A 25,819-nucleotide genomic window follows, 5' to 3' on the forward strand; every position below is an offset into this window, starting at 1 on the left:
TCCTGGGCCGAGAGGGCCGGTGCTACTCCTGATCAAATTTGCAAGGCTGCTACTTGGTCCAACTTCTTGCGCTCTATCTCCAAGATTTTCTTGAAAGGCTCTTAGATATACCGTCACCGGTAAAAAAAAAAAAAAAAAAAAGATAACTTGGCCTTTAAAGTGCCTTGCTTCCTACCAGAACATCAAAGGGCCAGCGGTTGCTGTAATGTTGACCTGGGCATTTGCCACCACTGTAACAATACCATCTGTTGGATGTTGTTGTCCGGTCAACAGCAGCTCATTGGGTGAGGTACTGTACTGGGGGCGACTTCTGCATGTAGTATAAGAGGCCATGGTCTGCCTCCTCCTTTTTTTTTTTTTTTTTTCCCCTGAGAGCCCAGCTAAGATACAGGACTTTGAGGATCGATTTACATAACCTATCTCTCCCCTTTTATTTCTATGTGCTCTGTTATATTTTTAGATTTTTGTTAGGGTTTTACTTTCAAAACCAAATAATGAGGTCAAACCTAAACACGTTCAATTTGTATGCAATCTGGCAGGCCCTTGCACTACATAGTTGAAGGTAAATCTAACAACAAACGTTCTATAGTATGTATCCAGCTTTAGTCCTGAGGTTTTAGCAGGGAGTGGACTGTCTGATGTGAGAGAACCTCTGCCATTTTAAATGTCAGTCATACTAGGCTTTTCTTTGGAGCTGTTCAAATGGTCAGATGCCCTATGGTTCTGACCTAAAGATTGTAGAGTCTTGCCCTCAACATCAAACCACAATTGTAACTTTTACAAGAATTTTTATTTGTCCTATTTATTTATTTATTTTTTGTTTTCAGATTACTTTTCAGCTACGTCACATCTTAAAAGCACGTTGTGATCCAGTTCCAGCTGCAAATGGAGCAGTAAGATTTCATTGTGACCCAACATTCTGGGCAAAGAATGTTGTTAATTTAGGTAAGTTTGTGTTATTTATTAAAATTTATACACTGCTTTGTGATATTTACATGATCTACATCTACACTGTGTGCTCAATTTTTAGTCAAGTTGTATTTTTGAGGATTCATTTAATTATTGAACAACCTCAGAGCTCTTGGTCAATCCAAAATGTTAACAAAACCTCAAACCTGAATATTTAAGCAAGGTTTTGGCTTTCATTGGAGAATACCTGTGTACACAATTATCGGTCAACTATTAGCCCTTGTTCACATTGAATGCGGCTTTGAAATTGTGCGACGTCATCTGAAGTCACATGATTTCAAAGCCGCATGTCGGTCTGACTTGGATGATATCTGTGCAGCTTCATGCACAGAAGTCTATGCAAGTCGCACCCGAAATCGCCAAAAGTAGTGCAGGAACTACTTTTTGAAATCAATGCGGCACCGCAAAGCTGGGCGTCGCACTGATTTTAACACTGCCATTGCCGACCATATCAAATCGCATGACAAGTCTCTCCAGTGTAAATGGGGATTTAGTGTGCAGAATTATTATGCAACTAAATGAAAAAATGAAAATGTTCCCATCTCTTGTTTGTTTTTATCTGTTAGTGAGAATAAACAACAACTCAGAATTTACAAATAAACATTTCTGACATTTAAAAAAAAAAAAGTGACCAAATTAGCCACCCTTCTTTTCAATATGTCATAAGCCTTCCATTCATGTAGTCTGTCAGTTTCTTGATCCTCTGAAGATCAACAACCGCAGCCTCCCAGACACTATTTTAGAGAGGTGGTACTGTTTTCCTTCACTGTAAATCTCCCGTTTAAGAAGGGCCCACAAGTTCTCAATAGAGTTTTTAGGTCAGTTGAGGAATGAGGTCATGTTGTTCATATTTAAGGCCTTTACTGGCTAGCCCAGCATTAATATCATGGTCTTCTTGAAAGTTGCAGACTTTCCTGTACCACTGCTTGAAGAGGGTGTCTTCTAAAAACTGACTGTAGTTTTGGGGTTGACTTTGAGTCTATTTTCAACCCCAAAAGGTCTAACTAGCTCATCTTTTAAAAATACCAGCCCATACCAGTGCCCTACCTACACCTTGCAGGTATATGAGTTGAAGTGTAGCTCTGTGCCCATAACTGATCCAGCCACAGGCTCATCCATCTGGTCTGTCAGGAGTCACTCATCTCATCAGTCCATAATACCTTTGAAAATATCTGTCTTCAGATATTTCTTGGCCCAGTCTTGTAATTCTGGGCACTCCTGGTAGGTTGCAGTTCTGGAATATAACGGTTCTTGCTAGCTTCACATTTGATTCTTCTCAAATCCTTGGCAGTTATTTTTTTTATTTTTTTCTCAGCATTTTTTTGCGACCATGTTAACTATTTGCAACAAAATGTTTTGGTTCCGTGATCGCCCCAATATCTTAGCAATTTCAATAGTGCTGCCTCCCATCTTTTGACTCCTTTTTTCTGAGGAAAAGACGTTGCCTAATTTTGCATGCCTTGATATAGCGTGTTGATCTCCTTAGGGCTACACCCTCCCTCATTACACATCACCTGATATGCTTAAATCCAATAAGCATTCAAGTTTATACAGCTTAGAGTTGAACAATATGCATAAAAATGATTTGGTCAATATACTCACTTGCTAAATAATTGTACACACAGTGTATATAGGATTTCAATGTAAACTAAACTCTGTTACTGTACTGTGTATCTCAAATCAGTCTTGGTGTAAATAGTATTGGCTGGATTCCTCATAGATAAAATGCCATGTGTGCACACAGTACCAGCACATAGTACTGTGGGCAATGGTAGACCGTGTAGAGCTTATCCCTAAATGGTCAATTTGTCAAACCCCCTATTAAAAATTACCAGCTGCTTTGCTGTTGCAGTAAGCCTTTTGCTTTAAGGGGTTTTAATTCACCAACTAGGTAAATGAGTAAAGACAAACTTTCTAAGGTACATACTTTTTTTGGGTCAGTTATTTATGCAGCGCTTACCCCCGAAGGAGCGGCTAAATAATTGTTATCTGTAATTCATGTTTACTACTCAACCCTCGTAGCCCATAGATTTAAAAGTCACAGTCCTTAATGATTTTTCTTAATGCTTTATTCATCAACATAAACTGGGATGGGAGAAGCACTTTCTTTGAGATGCTCTTTGGTTAATTTCTGATCTTTTCTTTGCTTCGCTTACAAAGACTCACAGCATTACAGGTAACAGCGATTCAAAACTAGATGATTACTTTTTCAGGGAAGGTGGAGGTAGGTTTCTGACAAAGAATAAACGATAAGAGTCACTCTGAATGACCTCTCCCGCTTGACTGATTGGAATCCCGGGGCAATGCTGAACCCAAAGTCACAGGCCACAACCACCTGTCTTGCTGACTTGCGTACCAACATCCCTCAGCCTCTTGACAGTACCTCTCCCTTGGGTTTTTCACTCATTTGATCAATAGCCCGCGTGTCGCTCCTAAGCAATCGATCACCCAGTTTCCTTCCGCTTTATGGCCCGCTCCCCTCCCCGCAGGGGCGGCCAACGACATCAGCAATCACACGCTGCAAGACGTCGCCTGTTCCTCCATGAGGACCGGTTCTTCACACTTCTCGCCAAGGTGAAGCTCCCCGGAGGGGAAAAACCTCCACCTCCCCTCCGGGAACCAGACTGGCTCTCTCGCTCCTCAGAGCAGGACTGGACTCAAACTCCCCGCCAATCATAGCGCAATCTGCTGTGAGAGCCATAATTGGCCAAAGGCAGGGTGCCTTTGCCCAACACTATATAAGGCTGCTTACATAGGGGCCCTGTATAGTGTGACTGTGAACGGAGCTAGATTAGGCAGGTTAGTTAGTGGCAGTGTATTTGTGTTATATATATATATATATATATATATATATATATATATATATATATATATATATATATATATATATATATATACACACACACTGCATTTAGTGTAGAGACTCTAAGTGTAGTATATATAAAAGTGTATTGAAGTGGTTAAAAGGAACCCCGCACCAAAAACTAAATAAAATAAAAAAGGCGTGGCCACCCCCCTCCCCCCAAAAAAATCCATACCAGGTCCGAGCGGGCCACCCATTGACTTCTATGGGCAGGCGGATGTTAGCAGAGATGTGTTCACTGACACCCACCTGCCATCCGATCCGACAAGATCCATTCAAAACAGACGGATGGCGATATGTTCGACATCCGTCCAGTGTATAGGATGAAAGCGGACAGGCTGTCCATTTTCATCCGATCTCCCCATAGAGAACAGCAGGGCTCAGACAGGTCCATCCCTGCACAGTGAGCAGAGATGGACCTGTCATACGTCTGCTCAGCGGTGATCAACGGACCGATCCCCTGCTAAGCTAGCGGAGTCCGTCCAATGGATCCGCTCTGTATGAACCCAGCCTGAGAGTTCAGCAATGCAGCGTATGTGTAGTGTATATCTCACAGCATAAGTTTCCTTTAAAGTGAAACTATAGGCAGCACTTTTTTCAGTTTGGATAGGGTAAGGGATGGTGATAACGCCTGTCATATATTTTTTTATTTTATTTTTTTAATCTTGTGTCCCATTGGGGAGATTTCCCTTCTCTCCCTGTCCCATAGCCGAAATTGTAAGCGAGAGGAAATCCTTGCAAATGGAAATCCTTTTTTTTTTTTTTTTTCCACGATCAATGAAAATGGTAAGCAGGACAAATATAAATGGGTGAATTTCCCTAAACGTCATTCTAATCCATCTCCACTCTGACCAAAAGTAACAAAAACAAAGTTTTGCCTTTAGATCTACCTTAATCGCTTGCCGACTGGCTCACGCCGATATACGTCAGCAGTATTTAACTCCTGCGCAATCTGACGCACCTGTACTACAGCCCGCAAAAGCAGGATAACGGGCGTGTGCCCGCAGACTGTCCGCTGGCGGCCTGCGAGGAGAGGCAGAATGGGGAACTGCCTATGTAAACAAGGCATTTCCCTGTTCTGCCTAGTAACGTGACAGATCTTCTGTTCCCTCTCATCGGGAACATCGATCTGTCATGTCAGTGGTAGCCCACCCCCCTACAGTTAGAACACACTGAAGAAACACACTTAACCTCTTGTTCGCCCCCTAGTGCTTAACCCTTTCCCTGCCAGTGACATTTATACAGTAATCAGTGGTTATTTTTAGCTCTGATCGCTGTATAAATGTCAATGGTCCCGAAATAGTGTCAAAAATGTCCGATTTATCTGCCGCAATCCCAATAAAAATCGCACATCACTGCCATTACTTAAAAAAAAAAAATAAATAAAATGCCATAAATCTATCCCCTATTTTGTAGACGCTATCAACAAACCAGTCGATATACACTTATTGTGATTTTTTTTTTTTTTTTATATTTTTGGTAAAAAAAAAAATACATAACGGCCTAAACTGAGGAAGAAATTTTTTTTTTTTTCTTATGTTTTTTGGGTATATTATAGCAGAAAGCAAAGCATTTTTTTTTCAAAATTGTCCGTCTTCTTTTTTTTTTTTTTTTTCTTTTTTCTTTTTTGTAACACAAAAACCGCAGAGGTGATCAAGTACCACCAAAAGAAAGCTCTATTTGTGGGAAAAAGAGGATGAAAATTTCCTTTGGGTACAGCTTTGAACGCGCAATTGTCAAAGCGACGCAGTGCCAAATTGTAAAAAGTGCTCTGGTCAGGAAAGGGGTAAAATCTTCCGGAGCTGAAGTGGTTAACTTGGCACTTAAATTCCATTTCTCCCCAGGCCAATTTTCAGCTTTCAGTGCTCACAATTTGAATGACAGTTGAGTGGTCTTACAACATTGTACCCAAATTAAATATTTTATCATTTTTCCCATAAATAGAGCTTTCTTTTGGTGGTATTTAATCACTACTGGGGCTTTTATTTTTTGCTAAAAAACAAAAAAAGGTCGATCATTTTGAAAAGTCAGTTTCATAGTTTTATAGAATTATGAAAATGGGTTATTTTTCTCCTGCATTGCACTGATATGCATCCGTAGGTGGCACTTGGTCGTCATAACCTTCAATTCACATTCAAAATATTAGATGTGTAGAACTGAATTCTTTTTCCATACACAATGGTTATTTTAACACTACAAACCAGATTCTCATAAATCTTTATTTTATATCCTTAATTGTTTTATTTTAAATTTATTACGATTAATGCCAACCAGTATCTTAAAGTAGGGATAAAGCTCTTTTTGACCTCAGTTTCCTGTATGATACAGGAGTGTACTTTGTTCTCTGACGGTGGGCTAAAGTCTGCTTTTGGCTGATGTCACTCAGTCAATCCAGACTCTGGAGAGAGCCTGACTTTGTCTTGATCCACCCAGATGCCTGACTGGCAACTGGCCCAGCCTCTCAGCGCTCCCCTGAAAGCCTGAGCCAACCTCTGCAGCTTCCTCCCCAGCCCAGTGCTTCAGGCATCTGGTGACTGACCACACTAAAGACTGGGAACTGTGCAATTGACGGTTTTTGACCGCATCAATGCTGCATCCACCTAAGTGAGAAGAGTGTTTTTTTGTTTTGTTTTTTTTTTTGTTTTTGTTTTTTTTTGTTTTGTTTTTTTTGTTTTTTTGTTTTTTCAACCCCATATCTTTTAAGGCCCCTTTCACCTGGGGCGGATTGCGGCTGCGATCTGCTTGCTGAGCAGATGATTGCTCATGCAGAGCAGACATGGACCACTCTCCTCTATGGGCTGCCGAATGTAAATGGGTTGCCTGTCTGCCAGACGGATGGTGAACGTATCCTCATTTGTCTGTTTTTAGCGGGGTGGATCAGATGTAGGCAGGTGTAAACGGACACATGTCAGTTTACACCCGTCACTCCACTGAGAAGAATGGAGGTGCCGATCGGGTACGCCTGAAAAACTGACCCGATCTGATTATTTGTGTGAAAGGTGCTTGAGGCTCCATGCATTCTGAAGCTCATAAATGACTATTTTTAAGAGTTTGGGCGTTAATTTTTTTTTTTTTTTAACAGCCCATAAACTCCCCTTTGTTATCCTATGTGTGCATGCATACATGAAGGTTTTTGGACATTGATCAGCAATGGCGTTTATGAGCTGTTTTCTGAACGGCACAAAATTGCATCCAGGAGTTGTTTTTAAAAACACCCAAACGTGTCTCACCATGGTCTAACATTTTTGAATCCATTGAAAAAAATATTTTTTTCCCCCAAAAAATAGCTAATAAACACTATTGCAAAAACGTTAAACGCTGAAAGACTCTCTGCAAAGCTACTTGCCTTTTTTTTTTTTTTAACATCCAGTGTGCATAAAGCCTGAGGCACAAAAATATAATAATGTAATGTTTGTTTAAATTACATACAAAATGCTGCAGAAATAAATCCCATTATGTGCTGGTGGTGAATTATGCTAACCAATGCAAAAAGAAAAAAAATGCTCCAGTTTAAAACGTAATTGATCATTATGTAATTGGGATAACGCTTTCCTCTCTGTACTGTAAATACGTTACTTTATGCGGAATGCAAAGAGAAATCTTGAATTTAAAATGTACTTTTGTTTGTCATTAAAATTGATAACACTCAGCAATGAGAATTCCTTTTGCCCTTCTATACTGTGAATATGTAACTTTATCTAGACCAGTGTTTCTCAACCTCCAGGCTACATGCCCACGGATGTTTTAAAAAACGAGCTGCAAAGCTATTACCGACACCAGGAAAAAAAGCGGCGTTAAGGCGTTTTGCATTGGCGTCAATACCAGTTTAGCCACGCTAGCTTTCAGCCGCATTTCTCTGTCTATTCAAAATCAATGGTTCCCTATGGGAGCCCATTAATTTGAATAGAAGTCTGATCAAGATGATCCGACTTGTGTGCTGAGAATCTTGAAGGGGAACCCCAACAAAATTTTGCATGAAGTCTCCCCCCAAAGATCCATACCAGACCCATATTCAAGCATGCTGCCCGGCAGGTCACGAAAGGGAGGGGATGAGCAAGTACCCCTCCCCTCCTGGACCATGCCAGGCCACATGCCCTCAACTTGGGGGGTGGTTAGTGCTTTGGGGCACAGGTCTTCTGCACCCCCCCACCCCAAAGCACCTTGTCCCCATATTGATGAGGACAAGGCCCTCTTCCCGACAACCCTTGCCCGGTGGTTGTTGGGGTCTGCGGGCGGGGAGCTTATCATCTGGAAGCCCCCTTTAACAAGGGCCCCCCCAGATCACAGCCCCCACCCTAGGTGAATGAGTATAGGGTACATCGTACCCCTACCCATTTACCTAAATAAGTGTCAAAAATATACACACTACACAGGTTTTTAACCACTTCAATACAGGGCACTTATACACCTTCTTGCCCAGACCAATTTTCAGCTTTCAGTGCTGTCACAGTTTGAATGGCAATTGCGTGGTCATCCAACACTGTACCCAAACTAAGTTTTTATCATTTTGTTCCCTCAAATAGAGATTTCTTTTGGTGGTATTTAATCACCTCTGCGGTTTTTATTTTTTGCTAAACAAATAAAAAAAGACCAAAATTTTTGAAAAAAATAAGTGTTGCCTTTGTTTCTGTTAAAAATTTTTGTAAATGAGTACGTTTTCTCTTTCACTGATGGGCACTGATAAGGCGGCACCTTTGAGGTGGCACCTTTGAGGTGGCACTGATGGGCGGCACTGAAAGGTTGCAAAGATGGGTTCTTATGGGTGGCACTGATAGGCGGCACTGCTGGGTACTGATACGTGGCACTGATACGCATCCCTGGTGGCACTGGCAGTGGTAGGCATTGTGAGTGGGCACTGAATGGCAGCTGCCTGGGCACAGATTAGTATTTCCCTGGGGGTCTAGGGGGCATACCTGGTGGTCCAGTATGGATGGCTTCCCTGGTGGTCCTGGACGGCTTCCCTGGTGGTCCTGGGTGGGATCCGAGGGGGGGCTGTGCTGATAAACAGCGCAGACCCCCCCTGTCAGGAGAGCAGCCGATCGGCTCTCCTCTACTCGAGTCTGTCAGATGCGAGTGAGGAAAAGCCAATCACCAACTCTTCCTATTTACATCGTGATCAGCCGTGATTGGACGCGGCTGATCACGTGATAAAGAGTCTCCGTCAGAGACTGACACCCTGCAACAATGATTGCCGCGATGCGCGCCCCGGGGGCGTGCAGCGGCTCAATATACTGCGGACATCATATGACGCCCAGTCAGGGTATTGAAACCACTTTGCCGCCGTCATTCTGCTTTATGGCGGGCGGCAAGTGGTTAAAGTATTTTATTAAAGCAGCTCTGGCTCTACTCCCCCCTCTCCGCTATCTACTGCTCTTCTCTTTTGCTGGGTCTTTTCCCCTCTCTGGGTCTTTTCCCCTCTGCCCACTATCTTCTGTTCTTTTGCTGGGTCTTCTCCCTCTGTTCTTCTTCCGATGTTGGCTCGACACGATCTCCCGGTGTAATGCTTGGTCCGCCGTGTACAATGACTTATATTGGCATGGGGCGGGGCCACCCGATGACATAAGTTAGAGGGCACGCCCCTTGTAATTTCATCACCCCATAATGCCCCAGGTGACGACATCACAAGGGGCGTGTCCTCTAACTTGCGTCATCGGGTGGCCCTGCCCCATGCCAATAGAAGTCATTGCATACGGCAGACCCAGCATTGCACTGGGAGATCGCGTCGAGTCAACATCGGAAGAAGAACAGAGTGTGGAAGACCCAGCAGAAGATAGCGGGGGAGGGAAGAAGACCCAGCAAAAGAGCAGAAGATATTGGAGAGAGGGGCGTAGACCCAGCAGAAGATAGCGGAGAGAGGGGAGAAGAGCCGGAGCTGCTTTAATAAAATACTTTAAAAACCTGTGTAGTGTGTTTGTTATTCTTGACACTTTTTTATTTAGGTGAATGAGTAGGGGTACAATGTACCCCATACTCATTCCCCTAGGGTGGGGGTTGTGATCTGGGGAGCCCCTCGTTAAAGGGGGCTTCCAGATCATGATAAGCTCTCCGCCCGCAGACCCCGACAACCACCGGGCAAGGACTGTTAGTAAGAGGCCCTTGTCCTCATCAACATGGGGACAAGGTGCTTTGGGGTGGGGGGGGCGACGCAAGGGTCTGGTATATATCTTGGGGGGGATCCTCACGCAGAATTTTGTCTGGGTTCCCCATCAAGATTCTCAGCACACATGCCGCACCGCAAGTCAGATCATCTTGATCCGACCTCTGGTGAGACTTCTATTCAAATCAATGGGCTCCCATAGGGAACCATTGATTTTGAATAGAGACAGAGAAACGCGGGACGGTGCATAACGCTGTGTATACAGCTCTAGTCTCAGAACGCACTGGTCCTGTCTTTTTTTTTTTTTTGGGAGCCTAAAAGCGCCTATGCCACTTACAGCTCAAAAATGCCATGGTGGGCATGAGGCCATAGGCTAACATAGAGAGGCGTTTTTAAGCTGAAAAAAAAAAAAAAAAGCTCAAAAAAGTGGCTGTAAAAATGTCCGTGGGGATGAGGCCTTATTCAGTCAAGGCACCCTTTAAAATTATGGACAGTCTTGAGGCACCCCATTCTAAAATGTAAACAATAAATAGTTTTACATAATGCAGCAACTTCCACACATGTAGGACACCCAATGTTGGAGGTGATTTATTTTTTTTTTTTCCTTTCTTCCAAAGTAAATACACTTTTGCACACTGGTACTGACTAGTATTCCAGTGTTTCTCTTCTCCCTCAATTTCGCTCCATCAGTCCACTAATGTGACCCCAGTGCAGAGGGAGAGAGGCAGAGGAGGGTCAAACAAGAATGCTGTGGAGGCGACTAACATCATCAACTGATGACATCACTGGTTGTTAGCATGCCAGTGTCTAGAAAGTCGTAATGGTGCATAATGAAAACCTGGGCTTTGTGTAACTAAAGAGCAGGCTTCATCCACCTGCTGGCTTTGATACCATGTTTGATACCATGTTTGATACCTTTTTAGGCATTTTGCTAAGGCACCCTTGAAAAAGCCTCAAGGCACCCTGCTTGAAAAGGGCTGATCTAAAACATCCATGCCCCAACTGTCTCCCCTCGCCTTGCCCCACTGACTAATCAGGAGGTGGAGCCAGGCACTAACTTTTCTAATTGAAAGTAATATTTTCATATTTGTTTGCAGATAACTGAGGCCTGGAATGGCTGCTGATACGCTTACAGCCTTTCAGTGATGCTTGAGTAGGGTCATTTTAATAACTTGGGTAGGCCATACACGGTTCTAATCTCAGGTGGTTTAGCAGGAACCAGTCAAGATTTTAACTGTACCAAGTTGATAAATTGATCAACTTGGGTACAACTAGCATGCCGGATTTTACTCCAAGTATAACTCCAGTAAAACTTTTTGTTTGGTTTGGGTAGAGTACAGAAGTGACACAGATGGCTGGAGTTTCATTTTACGTTTGAAAACTTTATTTACAAGCTTCTGTCTCACGTTGCTATTTTTTTTTTTTCTTTCAACAGGTAATCTTATTGTTGAAAATAAGCCAACTACGGGATATTCACCTAATGTAGTGGTTGGCCAAAATCCCCAAGGAACAAACCATGTAAATAAAGCCCCTGCACAAATTAACCTAGCACAACTCCGTCTCCAGCATATGCAGCAGCAGGTGTATGCTCAAAAACACCAGCAGCTTCAGCAAATGAGAATGGTCCAGCCACCTGCACCACATCAAAGGCCATCTGGCCCTCAAGTTATGCATCAGCAGGCAAGTAGAATGGCATGGTTATGACTCGCATGTTTGAAAACAGAAAGCTGTTATTTTAGTAGTCATTTTGTGGTCTTTTGTATTTTGAATGGAAATGTATATTACTACAGCTAATGGAGTAAAGTTTCAAAGTAGACATCAACGTTATAACACATTTCTATGCTTAAGTATGCTTTCATGCGGCTATTGAATCCTCTAAAGTACTGTACTTCATAATTGACTTTTTTTTAGTTACTTAATTACTTATCCGTGCTGAAATTGCCAACAGCTTTCATCTGCTACCTATTAAAGCCAAAGTTCACTCTAAAGAAAAGTGTTTAATGTAAAGCATAGTTTATGGGTTTATTTACCTCATTAAAGTCAAATATTGCATCTCACAGCTTAATTTTTTTAAAAAGCATTTGAATGTATTTCAAGAAGCCAAATAGCCCCTGCTTCTTATGTCATAGTTTCCTGAGTTTATTACCTTTGCTGCTGTTTGGTTGTCCATAGATTTCACATCTTAGCATCAGCCCTTTGTAGGTTGATTGTTACAGACAAATAAATGGTTCCATTATGCATAAGAAATGCGCTAGTCATTCGTGCTCCTCAAATGCAAAGTTTATTGTAGAATCATGAAAGTCACCAGAGTCAGAGCAGAAATACCTTGCATGCTTAAAGGACTAACAGCTAGTTGATATTCATCTCCATAAAGCAAGCTTCATAAAGTAGGGTCACATCACACTGGAATACCAAAATCCAGGCCTTACAATGCTACCATTTCCTCTCCAAGTCTGAATGTCGATATATATTTGTGTACCGAGATCTAATGCAAAAACAAATTGCGGTACAACTTCAGAAAAGTATAACTGGACTAGATTAAATAGCCAGTCCTATAACTGCTATTTCAGTTTTCGGTAGTTGCTGGAATGTTCATCCGACGCTTTTTATACATGATTCAGGGACTCTGTTGGTGAGAGATCTGTACAGGATGAGGAACTGCTTGGCTTCCTCGGCCTGCATGCAAATTGTCTTACCTGAGCCTTCTCTCGATCCAGCGCTGTCCTGTTTACAGCATCTTTTTCCGTCTTCCTGTATTCACAAGAGGTTTTTACGACAGCAGGAACTATTGGCTCCTGCTGTGGCAATCAAATCCTATGAGTAGGGAGTGGAGTGCGGGGCTGGCCTGTGTGTTTCTATGGACTCGCACCACCTGGCTCAGAAGCATGCCTGCACGAGTGCCCTCATAACAAGCGGTTGGCCATGGGAACACTCGGAGAAGAGGATCAGCGGAGAGTGTCGGCAAGGGACTCCAGAAAAGGAATGACCAAAACCATTGCACAGAACAAGTAAGTATAATATATTTTTTATTTTAGGGAGAAAAAAACATTTGGATGTAAGCGCATTTACTTCAAGCAACAAAGTCACAAACTTAGTGGATGTAAACCCAATTTCATCCTTTCTAAACTACTGCCATAGGAGTTATCTATAAGGATATACATGCCTCCTGCATGTATCTTTACCTGTCAGATGTCTCCCCTCTGTCTGTTATGAGAGCCGAAAAACTGCATATTCTGTGAGTGGGTCTGTTGTCTGGAGCTCGGTGGGTGGAGTCGTGATGTCAGTAGACTCCCCGCCCACCTCTGCACTCCCCTGTGTATTTCTAACTGAACTTCTGCTATGATCTCTAACATCCAGTGAAAAGACAGGAAAGTAACCACATGACTTCAGCATGCCAAATCATGCTGAGGTGTGGAACAGCCAATCCTTGCAGAGCTGCTGAAGAAAGGAGTGGGGGAGGGAATTAACCTCCCTGGCGGTATGATTATTTCGGATTTTAGGTGCTGAAAGCGGTACAATTATTTTGCATGGAAATTTGGCGTTTTATATTGTAGGTCTGTAATTCTTAACAATAACACACTTAAATCTGTCCAAACAAGAGTCTAGTAGATATCCCGGGTATGATGAAGTTTGAAACACAAAAACATAAATTATAATATAATAAAAATAATTAAATAATTAAAAAAAATAAAAATAAATAGTAATAAAATTAATTTCCACACGATTCACTATCGCTCAATTCTGCAAGTGTTCTAATTTACTATCGGTGTTTTCTAGCTGGTCTAAAGCCATTTTTGACGTAAAGGGACACTTTTTGGTTGCTATGGACAATCTCCAGTTTCCAGGCAGAAAGAACAGTATATGCAATATAAAACTGCATGCAGGACATGGGCCAAAGCACTGGGGACAAAGGGGATGTGAAATCATTTCATACAGTACTGTAATCTGTAAGATTACAGTACTGTATGTGTTATGATTTTACACTTTTTTTGAATTTGCCGCCAGGCTCCGCCACCGTGCGTCGCGCCGCTCGCAGGGAACGGAGCCTGGCACGGAGAGGCTTCGGAGGAGGACGGAGCCCGCAGACACAGCGGGGGACATCGCAGGATCCCGGGGACAAGGTAAGTAAGGAGGCACCAGGATCCTGCGATGTAATCCCGAGTGTGGCTCGGGGTTACCGCTGATGGTCCTGAATTTTAACCCCGAGCCACACTCGGGAAAACCGCCAGGGAGGTTAAAAAATACTGCATGTGTCTTAGGCTGTCACTCACAGCAAGGGGGAGTATTTGACAAAGTTTTTCTCACTTTGTCAAGATTTTTCTCACTGAACAATAAAAGAGGATTGCTCAGAGATGGATTAACTCTGTGTGACAAGACTGGGCTCAAATGATAGGAAATCTTATACTCTACAGTATGATATATATATATATAAAAAAAAAAAATTTCCGGTTTACAGCCACTTTAATTTTAAGCCATGGCAAATATAAAGAAACCCTTTATTTTCTCTGCTTTCTTGGGAGAGGATCTGTAGTGATAGTCTCATGTAATTATGATTAATGTCAGGGTTATCTGACTTGGCTGTTATATAGTGTGGACTTTATAAAGGATTATCGAATCCAGTATTTGTATTTATAAATTACTCTACCCAAACATTTTGCAGCCCCCAAGGTTGATCAGCATGCAGGCAATGCAGAGGAATAACATGAATTGCGTACCTTTCCAAGCTCATCAGATGAGAATGGCACAAAATGCTGCTCAAAATGCTAACCGAATGCCAGGTGTACCTCGCCATAATGGACCTCAGTACTCAATGATGCAACCTCATCTCCAAAGACAGGTAAACAAAGGAATTATAGACCCATCATTTTTATTATATTGCTCAATTTTTTTTACATGTGTTGGACTCTTGGTGAGAGATCACTAGTCTACATGAATAAATGTGGGCAGTTTGGTCATTTATTAGTAACCCTTTAATGGAGCTAGTTTTTAAAAAGGAAGGTTTTTAGTGAAAACTTTGCTCACCCTTGGTCTTTAACACTGCATGCAAAACAATGGTCTGTTTTATATCACATGGGTGCAGGAATCCACAGGTTTCTTATATGATGAATGCCAGTACCTTTTGTGCACATACTAACCTAATTTTGTTCAGCACAATCTTACTACTCCATACACCGAAAACACATTTAAAGTGTATTTCCACTTTTGGAGTAAAATTATGTTTTTGCTTTTGCTCCAGTTTACTCAGCATACCTAAAACATTAATAAAATAAAACCTTACCTTTTCACGTTTGTTTGGAATAGATGTATACATAAAATTCTATGTGTAGCAATCAGTGTTAATTTAGCTGACTAAAATGACTAAAAAAATTTTAGTCGACTAAATGAATACTATTTTAGTTGCCTAAAATACGACTAAAACTAAAATGCGACTAAAACTTAAATGGCATTTTAGTCAAGACTAAAACTAAATTGAAATTTGACTTCAAAATTAACACTGGTCTATAGTGTATGTTCATACCTCAATACATTACATAATAACATGAGATTTTTCACTCCAGCAGTATATAATGAGGTTGGAAATTGTAGAGAAATGTTAACTTAATGCATTACAATTTAATTACACCCATTAGATTTTAGACGACTAAAATGTACTGGAGATTTAGTCTACTAAATACGACTAAATCAATTGCAGAAAACTAAAATGGGACTAAAAGTAAAATGCCATTTTAGTCCTAAGACTAAAACTAAATTGAAATTTGCTGCCAAAATTAGCACTAGTAGCAATGGTGCCTCTACTGTGCCTTAGCCAATCAGGAGGGAGAGTCCCGGACTCATGGACATCGCTGGGGAGGCTGCTACACACAAGGCTTTTTTTTTTTTTTTTTTTTGTGTTCTTGTCTGAAGGTCGTGGACCTCTTTCTCTGTGAAGAAATCAGCTTCACTAGTTTGTTTATTTTTTCTTTCTTTTCTTAAAACTCTTCAACCAACTCTGCATCTTCTAATACCTATACAGAAGTAGTGTATCCTGATCGATGCAACCTCTGTAAAACCTTGGGAGCCATATACAGAATCCACAAAATGGGGACCGCTTGTAATGTAGAGTTAGCCTCAGGGTATTTTAAAGGGCCAGGGCCATGGTCCATCACTTTGGAACCCAGTCCCTGAAGACCCCTTCTGGGGGAATGCCCATTGTAACAGGCAAAGCCTAGATTTTATATGCAGTCCTGCATCCTTGACAGGTAAGACAGGTATGTCTGACATTTACGCTATAAATGAGGCTAGGTTTGGAATATGTTCACATTACAGTGCAAACTTTTCTTAGTTGGCGCTAAAATTCAACCGCTCATTGCTCAGTCTCAGATGGAAGTCCAGGTGTTTGTTGCATCACACCACTGGTGACACACTTTTAACAATTGCGCCTAAAACCCTTCTAAAGTATTCAAGCACTTTCCACTGTTTTGCAACGAGGATTTGTTGCAGAACGGTGAACTGGGTTATTGCATACCAGACACGCTTTACCCATCTCCCACAGACTACTCCATGAGTACCCCACAGGGATTTACCCTCATTTGTAGGTATAGCAGAGACCAGGCTAAAGGTAGGCGATTTAAAATCACAGGTGAATATGCACTCTGCTGAAGGCCGCTCAACTTCATAGTGACTATGCGTCCCTTACTGGAGCCAGAACCATTTCTAAGACCAGCCTCCGCATCTGATTTTAGCTATTTCAGGCATATAGCAAGCATCCCACTTGTCAAAAGCAGAATTTTTTGCATCTGTCACAATTTCTTGGGTAAATTCTGGCCCTAAAATTGGCATCTTTGTTCAAGGCTCAGAAACGCCCTCTTCTACTCCAATTGGAACCAGACCCTGATATGCTGGTCCTAGAGGATGCAGAATCAGAAGGGAATGAAGACAATGTTGAGGCATTATTGAAAGAAGCTTCAGAAGCACTATATTGAACAGGAGCTTCACACAACAGCTAACATTAAAAAGCTCATTGCCTCTGTCTGCAAAATCTTTGGCATTGTGTTAATTGACTCTTCTGCATTCCTGCCTTCCCCTTTGGGCACAAAGGCCTACAAAACTTGCAAAACATCCATGAACAGAATGTGCAGTCTGAAAGGATTTTTACTACTTCAGAAATCTTTGCTGAACTCTATCCATTGGTAAAAGAGTTTGCATAGAAATGGACTGTTCTTGTAGTTGATCTGCTGTATCTGCCTTAAACAAGCATCTTCAGGTACCTAGTAAAGATGTTCTTTCTTTCAAAGATTCTGCTGATAGAAAATTTGAGAAGCTATAAAAAAAAAGTTCTCTTTAACCCGGCAGGCCCAGCTCTGCAACCTGCTCTCGCTGATTTCTGTATGTCGAACTGCAGCCAACTAGACTAGAACAATAACCGACATGACAATGTTTTCCAGGAGTATGCTCTTACAGAGCAATTACAACAGTCGCCTTCTGTTTTATTTTTTTGTGTAGATGCAACGTGTTTTTAGACAAATGTCCTGAATGCCTAAAATCTCCATTCATTTGTGCAGAATCTTTTGTCTAATGACTTGAAAAGCATAAACTGCCGGTAAAAGGCACCTAAAAATGTATACCCTTCCAAAGATGTCCATTGATGAGGCATTTAACCAATTCTTCAAAAAGGTCACTGGTGGGAAGGTTTTATTTCCTCTTGACAGTCCAAAATCCACCCTTCTCAAGAGCCCCTAGCTCATTTAAACACAGAACACCTTCACACTAACCAGGCTTCAACTTCAAAACCTAAGTTCCTTCCTTTTGGCACAGAATTGTCCCAGAAAGACCACCAAGCCTTCTTCAAAGACCTGCTCACATTGAAGCGGTGCCCTCGCTTCCAAAAGTGGGGGATTTCTGTTTGCTTCCTTCTGGAACACAGATGTCCCAGACCTATGGGTTCAATCGGTGGTTTCAAAAGAGCATAATGTGAGAGTTCAAAGCTCTACCATCTCACTGCTTTCTTCTTTCATATTTACTAAAAACTGCCCAGAGACTGTCAGATTTGCAGAATGCCCTAAACCGCCACTTGTCCCAGGGAGTTGTTGTATCAATACCACCACTGGTTCAGTGGATTTCATTCAAACTTGTTTGTGGTACCAAAACCTAAGGGCATTAGTTCTGTCTTGGATTAAAATCCCTCAACAAATTTCTAAATTTGACATGTAATCCGCAAAGTTGGCAATTGCCTCTCTGGGACAAGGGGAATTCATGGCATCTGTGGACATCCAAGATGCATCCACATGTTCCCATTTACTCACCTCATCAGCGCTTTCTGCATTTTTCATTGCCAAGAAAACCACTTCCAGTTTGTTGCATTTCCCTTCGACCTATCTTCTGACCCCAGAATGTGCACAAAGATCTTTGCACCTGTGCTTGCTCAGGGCATTCAAGGGACAAGCTATCTTGACTACCTTTGCCTAAAGGTGTCTCTCCGCATATATCCAAAAGGCAATTCATATGCTCCAGGCCTTTGGCTAGGTGATCAGTTTTCAAGAAATCTGCTCTGCAGCCTTCTCTGCACCTAGAATACTAGGTCTGATCTTTAATACATCCCAAGCAAGTCTATCTTCAGAAGAGAAAGTTTTCTCTTAAGAGTGCATGCTGACCAGCAGAGATGCAAGGGAAATCCCTCAATTCAAATTTCTACTAGTGTTCTGGTTCTAATGGTCACCTTCATGGTAGTACCTTCATCAAATTCCACTCGAGCATTCCAACTAAATGTTTTGTCAGCATGGAAAAAGCAATCTTTCCCTGAATTACCCATACGCCTATCCAGCTAAGCAAGAACTTCCTTATTCTGGTGGATCACTACTAAAGCTCGAACAGTGGGAAACATCTCTCAGTTCTTACTACAGTCACAAGTCTGTCAAGCTGGGAAGGAGTCCTCCAATCCTTGGCAGTCAAAGAACATAGCCAAGAGGAAGCCTATCTCTCCATCAATGTCTTGGAGCTCAGAGCAGTCAGGTTGTCCCTCTAGCATCTGACTCCCCTTCTAAAGGGACACTCAATTTTGATACAGTCAGAAAAAATGGCACAACAGCAACTTATATCAAGGGGCACAAGGAGCCTGGCTGCCTTGAACAAAGCAATCAGATTCTCGCTTAGACAGAAACTCGCTGTCCACATCCTGTGAGTGGACAACTGGCAGGTGGGTTTCCTTAGCTGCAATTGCTTAGTCCAAGAGGAATAGTCTGTTCATCCAGATATGTGCAGTCTATTCCAAAAATTAGCAACTTCGAATGTGGACATCCCAGCCTCCAAAATACAACAAACTACCTCAATTTGTCACCAGTACCAGGGATCCTCTAGATGGGGCCTTTACAGGTCTCAGTTCAGACTAATCTATGCCTTCCCTCCACTGTTAATTCTGCCGCCTGTGCTCTACAGAATAGAGCAAGAGGGGTAAATGGTGATTCTACTTGAACCAAACTGGCCCAGAAGAACCTGGTATACCAATTTACTTAGACTTCTAGCAGATGATCCCTGTCCTCTTCCCAACAGGCCAGATTTGCTATCTCAAGGCTTTCTCTTCCACCATGTTTCAGTCCCGGTCTTTAACCACATGGCTGTTGAAACCCAAGTTATCAAGAATAGAGAAATTCCAGAGTGTGTAATTTGTAGCCTGCTGAAAACAAAAGCCACTTCCAGGAATATCTGTTATTGTACCTGGAAATCTTTCTTTACCTGGTGAGCACAATCAACTCAGTCCCAGACATTACTCTTTGTGAAGTATTTTGCATTTTGGCCTTTCTACCATCAGATCTTGACCAAAATCTAGCTCTTAGCACCCTAAAAGGGGTAGGTATTGTCCTTGTGCAGTCGTAAATGCCTCTGCATTTTTATAATGCATTTTTGGTAGCATGCATGTCTGTCAGACATTTATTTCTGCTTGCCACCCATTCCTGTAAAGAACTTTTCCTCATACTTTACAGCAAGGTTGTTTTATGCGCACAACTTTCTTCCAAAGGTGGTTTCAGTGTTCCATCTCAATGAGGACATTTCCTGTCATCCTTGTGCCCTGCTTCTAAGCATCCAAAGGAATTCTTTCTACATTGCCTCGGTGTAGTCAGCCATTAGTATATACCTAAAAGCTACTGCTTTTTATTAGCATAACGGCTTCCCTGTTTATTTTCTTTTGAAACTAGCAACAGGCACCCTGCTTCAAAATCCATATTGCGCTCTGGATCAGTAACTTGGTTACAAGAGCTTATGCCCTTAAACAAAAACCTTCTCATGCGCTGTTGTGCGCCCACTCCACCAGATCTGTAGAGGTGTCCTGGGCTTTTAGGCGCCAGGCCTCTTGCCCCACTGTTTAAGGCTGCCACCTGGTTATTCATACCTTTTCAGTTTTACCAGTTGAATGTCCAATCTTTTCCGGATGCAGTTTTTGGCCTCAAGGTTCTTGCATTTGCACTCTGAACTTGCATCTTTGAGTCGTCGTGTTTTTCTTTTTTTTTGGGGGGGGGGCCTGTGACAGTTCTGTTCGCCTTGTTGTATTTGATGTTCACTTTGCTTCAGAACATTCTATGAATATTATACCTGTCTTGTATGATTGAAATAAGAGGAAATTTGACTTGCCTGTAAATTCCATATTCTGGAGTACAGGATGACCCCCCCACCCCCGCGCTCGTGTTTTGTTATCCTCAGCATTGCTTGCTTTAAAACTGAGGATTGGTGGAATATGTTAGGTTTGTTGGGGGGGGGGGGGGGGTCATGTCCTCCAAAGCTTTCCAGTGTCCAATCCCCTCAAGGTACGTGCCTATAACCCATGATGTATGAATACACAGTTCCTTTACTGTGTTCTGTTATAAGGTAAGCTCAACAGATTGTTCGCTTGCTGTGTTGGTTAAAATGGTTGAAAATGTGAAAATCATACAGTGCGGCTAGACAGGACAAACTGTTTTACCTGAAATTGTTTGGCACAAAATAAGCACAATATTTTAAAGGTTTATCCACCATTCACTTGCAGTCATTTCAATATCACAAAAATTTTTTTGATCTATCCCAAACATTGCCTACATTTTACTACTCGTTGAGGCACTGTTGTAGTTAACCTTTGTAACGGCTAACACTTGACGACTGATTTATTCCAAATATTATCCAATTTATAACTAAGACTATTTATAGCAATACATTTGCTTAGAAAAGGAAGACTATGAAAAGTTAACCTGAGAGAAATTATATTCTGATCTCATTGGATGCTTTAAAGTAATAAAAGTATAATGCATTAATTGCTATGATTTGTGTACTTAGTAATACCGATACATGCACTAGCCTTTCCCATAACTGTTTTTATTTTTTTGGTCTCTTCCTCCAGCAACATTCAAACCCTGGGCATGCAGGTCCATTTCCAGTTGTCTCGATCCATAATAATACAATCAATCCAACTAGCCCTACTACAGCATCCATGGCAAGTGCAAATAGAGGCCCAACCAGCCCATCTGTTACATCAATAGAATTAATTCCATCTGTTACAAATCCAGAGAATCTTCCCTCTTTACCAGATATACCACCCATACAGGTCAGTACACTTGTTTAAAATATCATCTACATATCATCAGTTGTCTCTAAGTCCATTTCACTTTATATTCTTTGCCATTTATGAACCAGATAGAAGTTCTACAAATTACAGCTAGAAATCAGGCAATCCCGCCCACACATACACACACTCTAGTGGCAATCAAATTGACCATTTGCTGCATTTTATTTTTTTTTGGTTCCTTGATTTGCGCGTATTTCTACTTTTTGTCATTTTATCACCATTTTCAGTGAATATTTTAGTTTCTGGGAAATTGGTACACTGTCTACTAGAGTAAATGCAGTGTGTCTGTCTCACACATGTACACTTAAAACAACGCTCACGTTAAGTGTTCTCTTGCATGTTTGCTAAAAGTGGGTTTTGACTGTAGATTCTTGGTTGATTTTTAGTTGGAGGGGTTGCTGTAGGGTATGCTATTTTGGCTGAAGAGTCTTAAAGAAAAGGTTAGTGGGCAATTAAGCGACAAGTGTCTACAGGGTTTCATTAACTTGATTTATCGCCATGCTGTTGGATTGGTATATTTGGTATTGGTGGCTATGTACATTACATTTTTTGCAGGTTAAGTATTTAAAAAACGGTTATTGATGTTCCAGTATTTATTATTTTTATTTGTGTGGCTGTTTATCAATTGTGAAATTTTATGTAATTTGCCAATAAGGGTGTTCTATTTCCAATTTCTAGGATTTTAAATACTACTATTGAATTATCTTCATGTTTTACTTTGGAAAACACTGGTGTTTCAGTAGAAATTGTTCTATTCTTTAACCACCTCAATACAGTGCACACATATGAAATTTGCGTCCTTTTTTTCACACATAGAGCTTTCTTTTGGTGGTATTTAATCACTAGTGTTTTTTATTTTTTGTGCTATAAATAAAAAAAAGACCGTAAATTCTGTGAAAAAAATGCCTTTTCTTTGTCATAAAATTTTGCTAATTAGTATTTTTTCTTCATAAATTTTGGCCAAAATTTTATACTGCTACATACCTTTGGTAAAAATAGCCCAAATTAGCGTATATTTGATCTTTGTGAAAGTTAGAGTCTACAAAATATGGTGCCAATCACTGAAAATTGATCACATCTGAGCATGCCTTCAGTACATCAGGTGTATCTTATTTCTTGAGACCCTAACAATTCAGAAAAGTACAAATACCCCCCAAATGACCCCTTTTTAGAAGTAGACATTCCAAGGTATTAGCATGGGCTGCAAAAGTACTCGGGTACTCTGATGGGCTACAGATGGGTACTCGGGTACTCTGGGCTGGTGACTGGTATTCGGCTACTCTGAAGGGCCGTGACAGGTACTCAGTACTCATATGAACTATGACCGGCACTCATATGGACTGTGACAGGTACTCGGGTACTCATATGGACTGTGACAGCTACTCAGATTGACTGTGACAGGTACTTTGGGTACTCCGATGTACTGTGACAGGTACTTTGATGGGTGGTAATAGGTACTTTGATGGGTGGTGACAGGTCCTCTTTACTGGGGGGGGGGCAATAAGTATGATTGGTGTACACTGTAAGCGATAACAAGATGTTATCGCAATCTCCTTCTCACGCACGATCGGTGTGTGAGGAGGAGAAGCTGGTACCATCTCGTTACCGCTCTGATTACATTTAGTGCTCGGCTGTGAAAGGATCACAGCCGATCACGTGGTAAACAGCCGCCGGCCAATGGCTGTTTACCAGCGTCGGCGATGAGCGGTGTTCCCGGAAACACATGGCTACCGACGTGCATGCGCCGTGCAAAATGGGGCGGTACCATCTGTGATCAGCCGTGACTTCATCATGGCCTATCACGTGGTAAACGGACATGCCCGATGGCTGTTCACCTCTCTCGGTGGCGAGCGGTGTCTCCGTGACACGCTGCCACCGAATGGACAGGGATGCGCGCACACGATTGCGCGAATTCCCTGTTTTTAAAGAGCCGCAATGTCTGGCCGTCATACGACGGCTGGTGGCAAGTGGTTAACTTATTTCAAAGGTAGATATTTGAAAATTAAAGCTTGTTTTCTGTAACTTTAAATAGTCTGGACCACACTGATCCAAACTATTTTCTTCACTAAGTGATACGGTCTCTCTAAGCACTGTATATGTACTGTATGTGACTTCAGCTACACAAGTACACAGTACTGGGTTCTGGCTGTGAGACAGACTTCCTGTCTCACAGCCAGAACAAAACTGTGTCAGGCTGAGTGGTGTCCAGCCATTCATAGGCAGCTTTCTTCTGAATGTTCCAGTGAGCACTGGACATAAAAGCATAATCCGGAAGTGGAAAGAACATAATTTCCCCATAAACTGGCCACAACCGGGTGCTCCTCCCAAGATTTCTGACAGGAGTGAAAAGGGTTATCAGAAGAGTTGTCCAAGAGCCAAGGACCACTTATGGAGAGCATCAGGAAGACCTGGAATTAGCAGGTACCATTGTTTAAAAGAAAACAAGTAATGCACTCAACCGCCATGGCCTGTATGCACGCTCACCACGCAAGACTCATTTGCTGAAGAAAAAGCATGTTGAAGCTTGTTTAAAGTTTGCTGCACAGCATTTTGATAAGCCTGTGAAATACTGGGAGAATATAGTCTGGTCAGATGAAACTAAAATTGAACTGTTTGGATGCCATAATACACACCATGTTTGGAGATCAAAAGGCTCTGCCATCACCCCAAAAACACCATACGAACGGTGAAGTTTGGAGGTGGGAACATCATGATGTTGTGCTGCATGCTCTACTTGCAAACTTCATATCATTGAGGGGAGGATGATTGGAAAAATGTACGAAGTCATTCTTGATAAATATCTGCTGCCATCTACCAGGATGATGAAGATGAAACGAGGGTGAACATTTCAGCAAGACAATGATCCCAAATACAAAGCCAAGGAAACTCTCAATTGGTTTTAGAGAGATAATAAAGCTGCTAGAATGGCCCAGCCAATCACCTGACTTGAATCCAATAGAAAATTTGTGAAAAGAACTAAAGATCAAAGTTCACAGTAGAGGCCCACGAAACCTTCAAGATTTAAAGACTGGAAGAATGGGCCAAAATCGCACCTGAGCAATGCGTGTGACCGGTTTCTCCATACAGGAGGCATACTGAAGCTATCATTACCAACAAAGGATTTTGTACGAAGTATTCAATACATTTCAGTTAGCATGTTCAATACTTTTTCTCTGCATCATTCTTTTTTATTACACATAGGTTAATTTCTGAACTTATTTGTTTTGGTCTCATGGGGACGTGTTTAATACTTATTTTACCCACTGTTTCTGTAATTATCAACAACTATTAAAGAGTAAACCACAAAAAAAAACAAAAAATGGTCCCCTGTGGGATACAGGCAGTCCCCGGGTTACAAACAAGATGGGGTCTGTAAGTTTGTTCTTAAGTTGAATCTGTAAGTCGGAACAGGTACCTTTTTTTTAAGTGTAGCTCCAGCCAAAAAAAAAAACATTTTTAAGCTTTTTGGATAGCTTAGGGAAGGGTTAACACCTCTGTAACATTTGTTTTGCTGTCTGTGCCCCTGTTCAGAAGATTTCACCTCACTGTCTGTCCCAATGACAATTGGATTTTGAAAAATTTGTGTTCTTTTGGAAACAGGCCTTGGTGATAAAGCATCAATGGAGGTACCTTTTTCCCATAATAACTCTTATAGGGCGTACACACGGTCGGACTTTGTTCGGACATTCCGACAACAAAATCCATGGATTTTTTCCGACGGATGTTGGCTCAAACTTGTCTTGCATACACACGGTCACACAAAGTTGTCAGAAAATCCGATCGTTCTGAACGTGGTGACGTAAAACACGTACGTCGGGACTATAAACGGGGCAGTGGCCAATAGCTTTCATCTCTTTATTCTGAGCATGCGTTGCACTTTGTCCGTCGGATTTGTGTACACACGATCAGAATTTCCGACAACGGATTTTGTTGTCGGAAAATTTTATCTCCTGCTCTCCAACTTTGTGTGTCGGAAAATCCGATGGAAAATGTCCGATGGAGCCCACACACGGTCGGAATTTCCGACAACATGCTCCGATCGGACATTTTCCATCGGAAAATCCGACCGTGTGTACGGGGCATTACAGGAGTGAATTTCCCTTCCTGGGGAGAGGTTTCCTCTTGCTTCCTGTTGTCTCCCTCCATTTGTAAATAGGAGTCGTACGTCGGATGTTTAACTAGGGGGGACCGCCTGTTATAGCATGATGTGCTATTATGCATTGCGTTAACTTTTTGATAATCTAATTTTATGAGCTGCCCCTGTATTAGACGGTAAGTTATAATTTAGGTGAGAATTATTCTGTAGCCTTACCTATTACAAGCT

The 25,819-nt window shown here is 41.7% G+C and overlaps 1 protein-coding gene across 1 annotated transcript in view; it reads left to right on the forward strand.

The window, feature by feature from the left end:
* TRIM33 (tripartite motif containing 33) overlaps nt 1-25,819 on the forward strand; it is a 253,604-nt gene that overhangs the window by 144,458 nt on the left and 83,327 nt on the right. The window contains exons 8-11 of the mRNA XM_073613483.1: nt 828-945; nt 11,365-11,609; nt 14,590-14,766; nt 21,271-21,474. Coding sequence (XP_073469584.1) covers nt 828-945; nt 11,365-11,609; nt 14,590-14,766; nt 21,271-21,474 — 744 coding nt within the window. The remainder of the gene's footprint in view (nt 1-827; nt 946-11,364; nt 11,610-14,589; nt 14,767-21,270; nt 21,475-25,819) is intronic.

This window comes from Aquarana catesbeiana, linkage group LG02 (genome assembly GCF_042186555.1).
Source record: "Aquarana catesbeiana isolate 2022-GZ linkage group LG02, ASM4218655v1, whole genome shotgun sequence".
NCBI classification, from domain to species: Eukaryota; Metazoa; Chordata; class Amphibia; order Anura; family Ranidae; genus Aquarana; species Aquarana catesbeiana.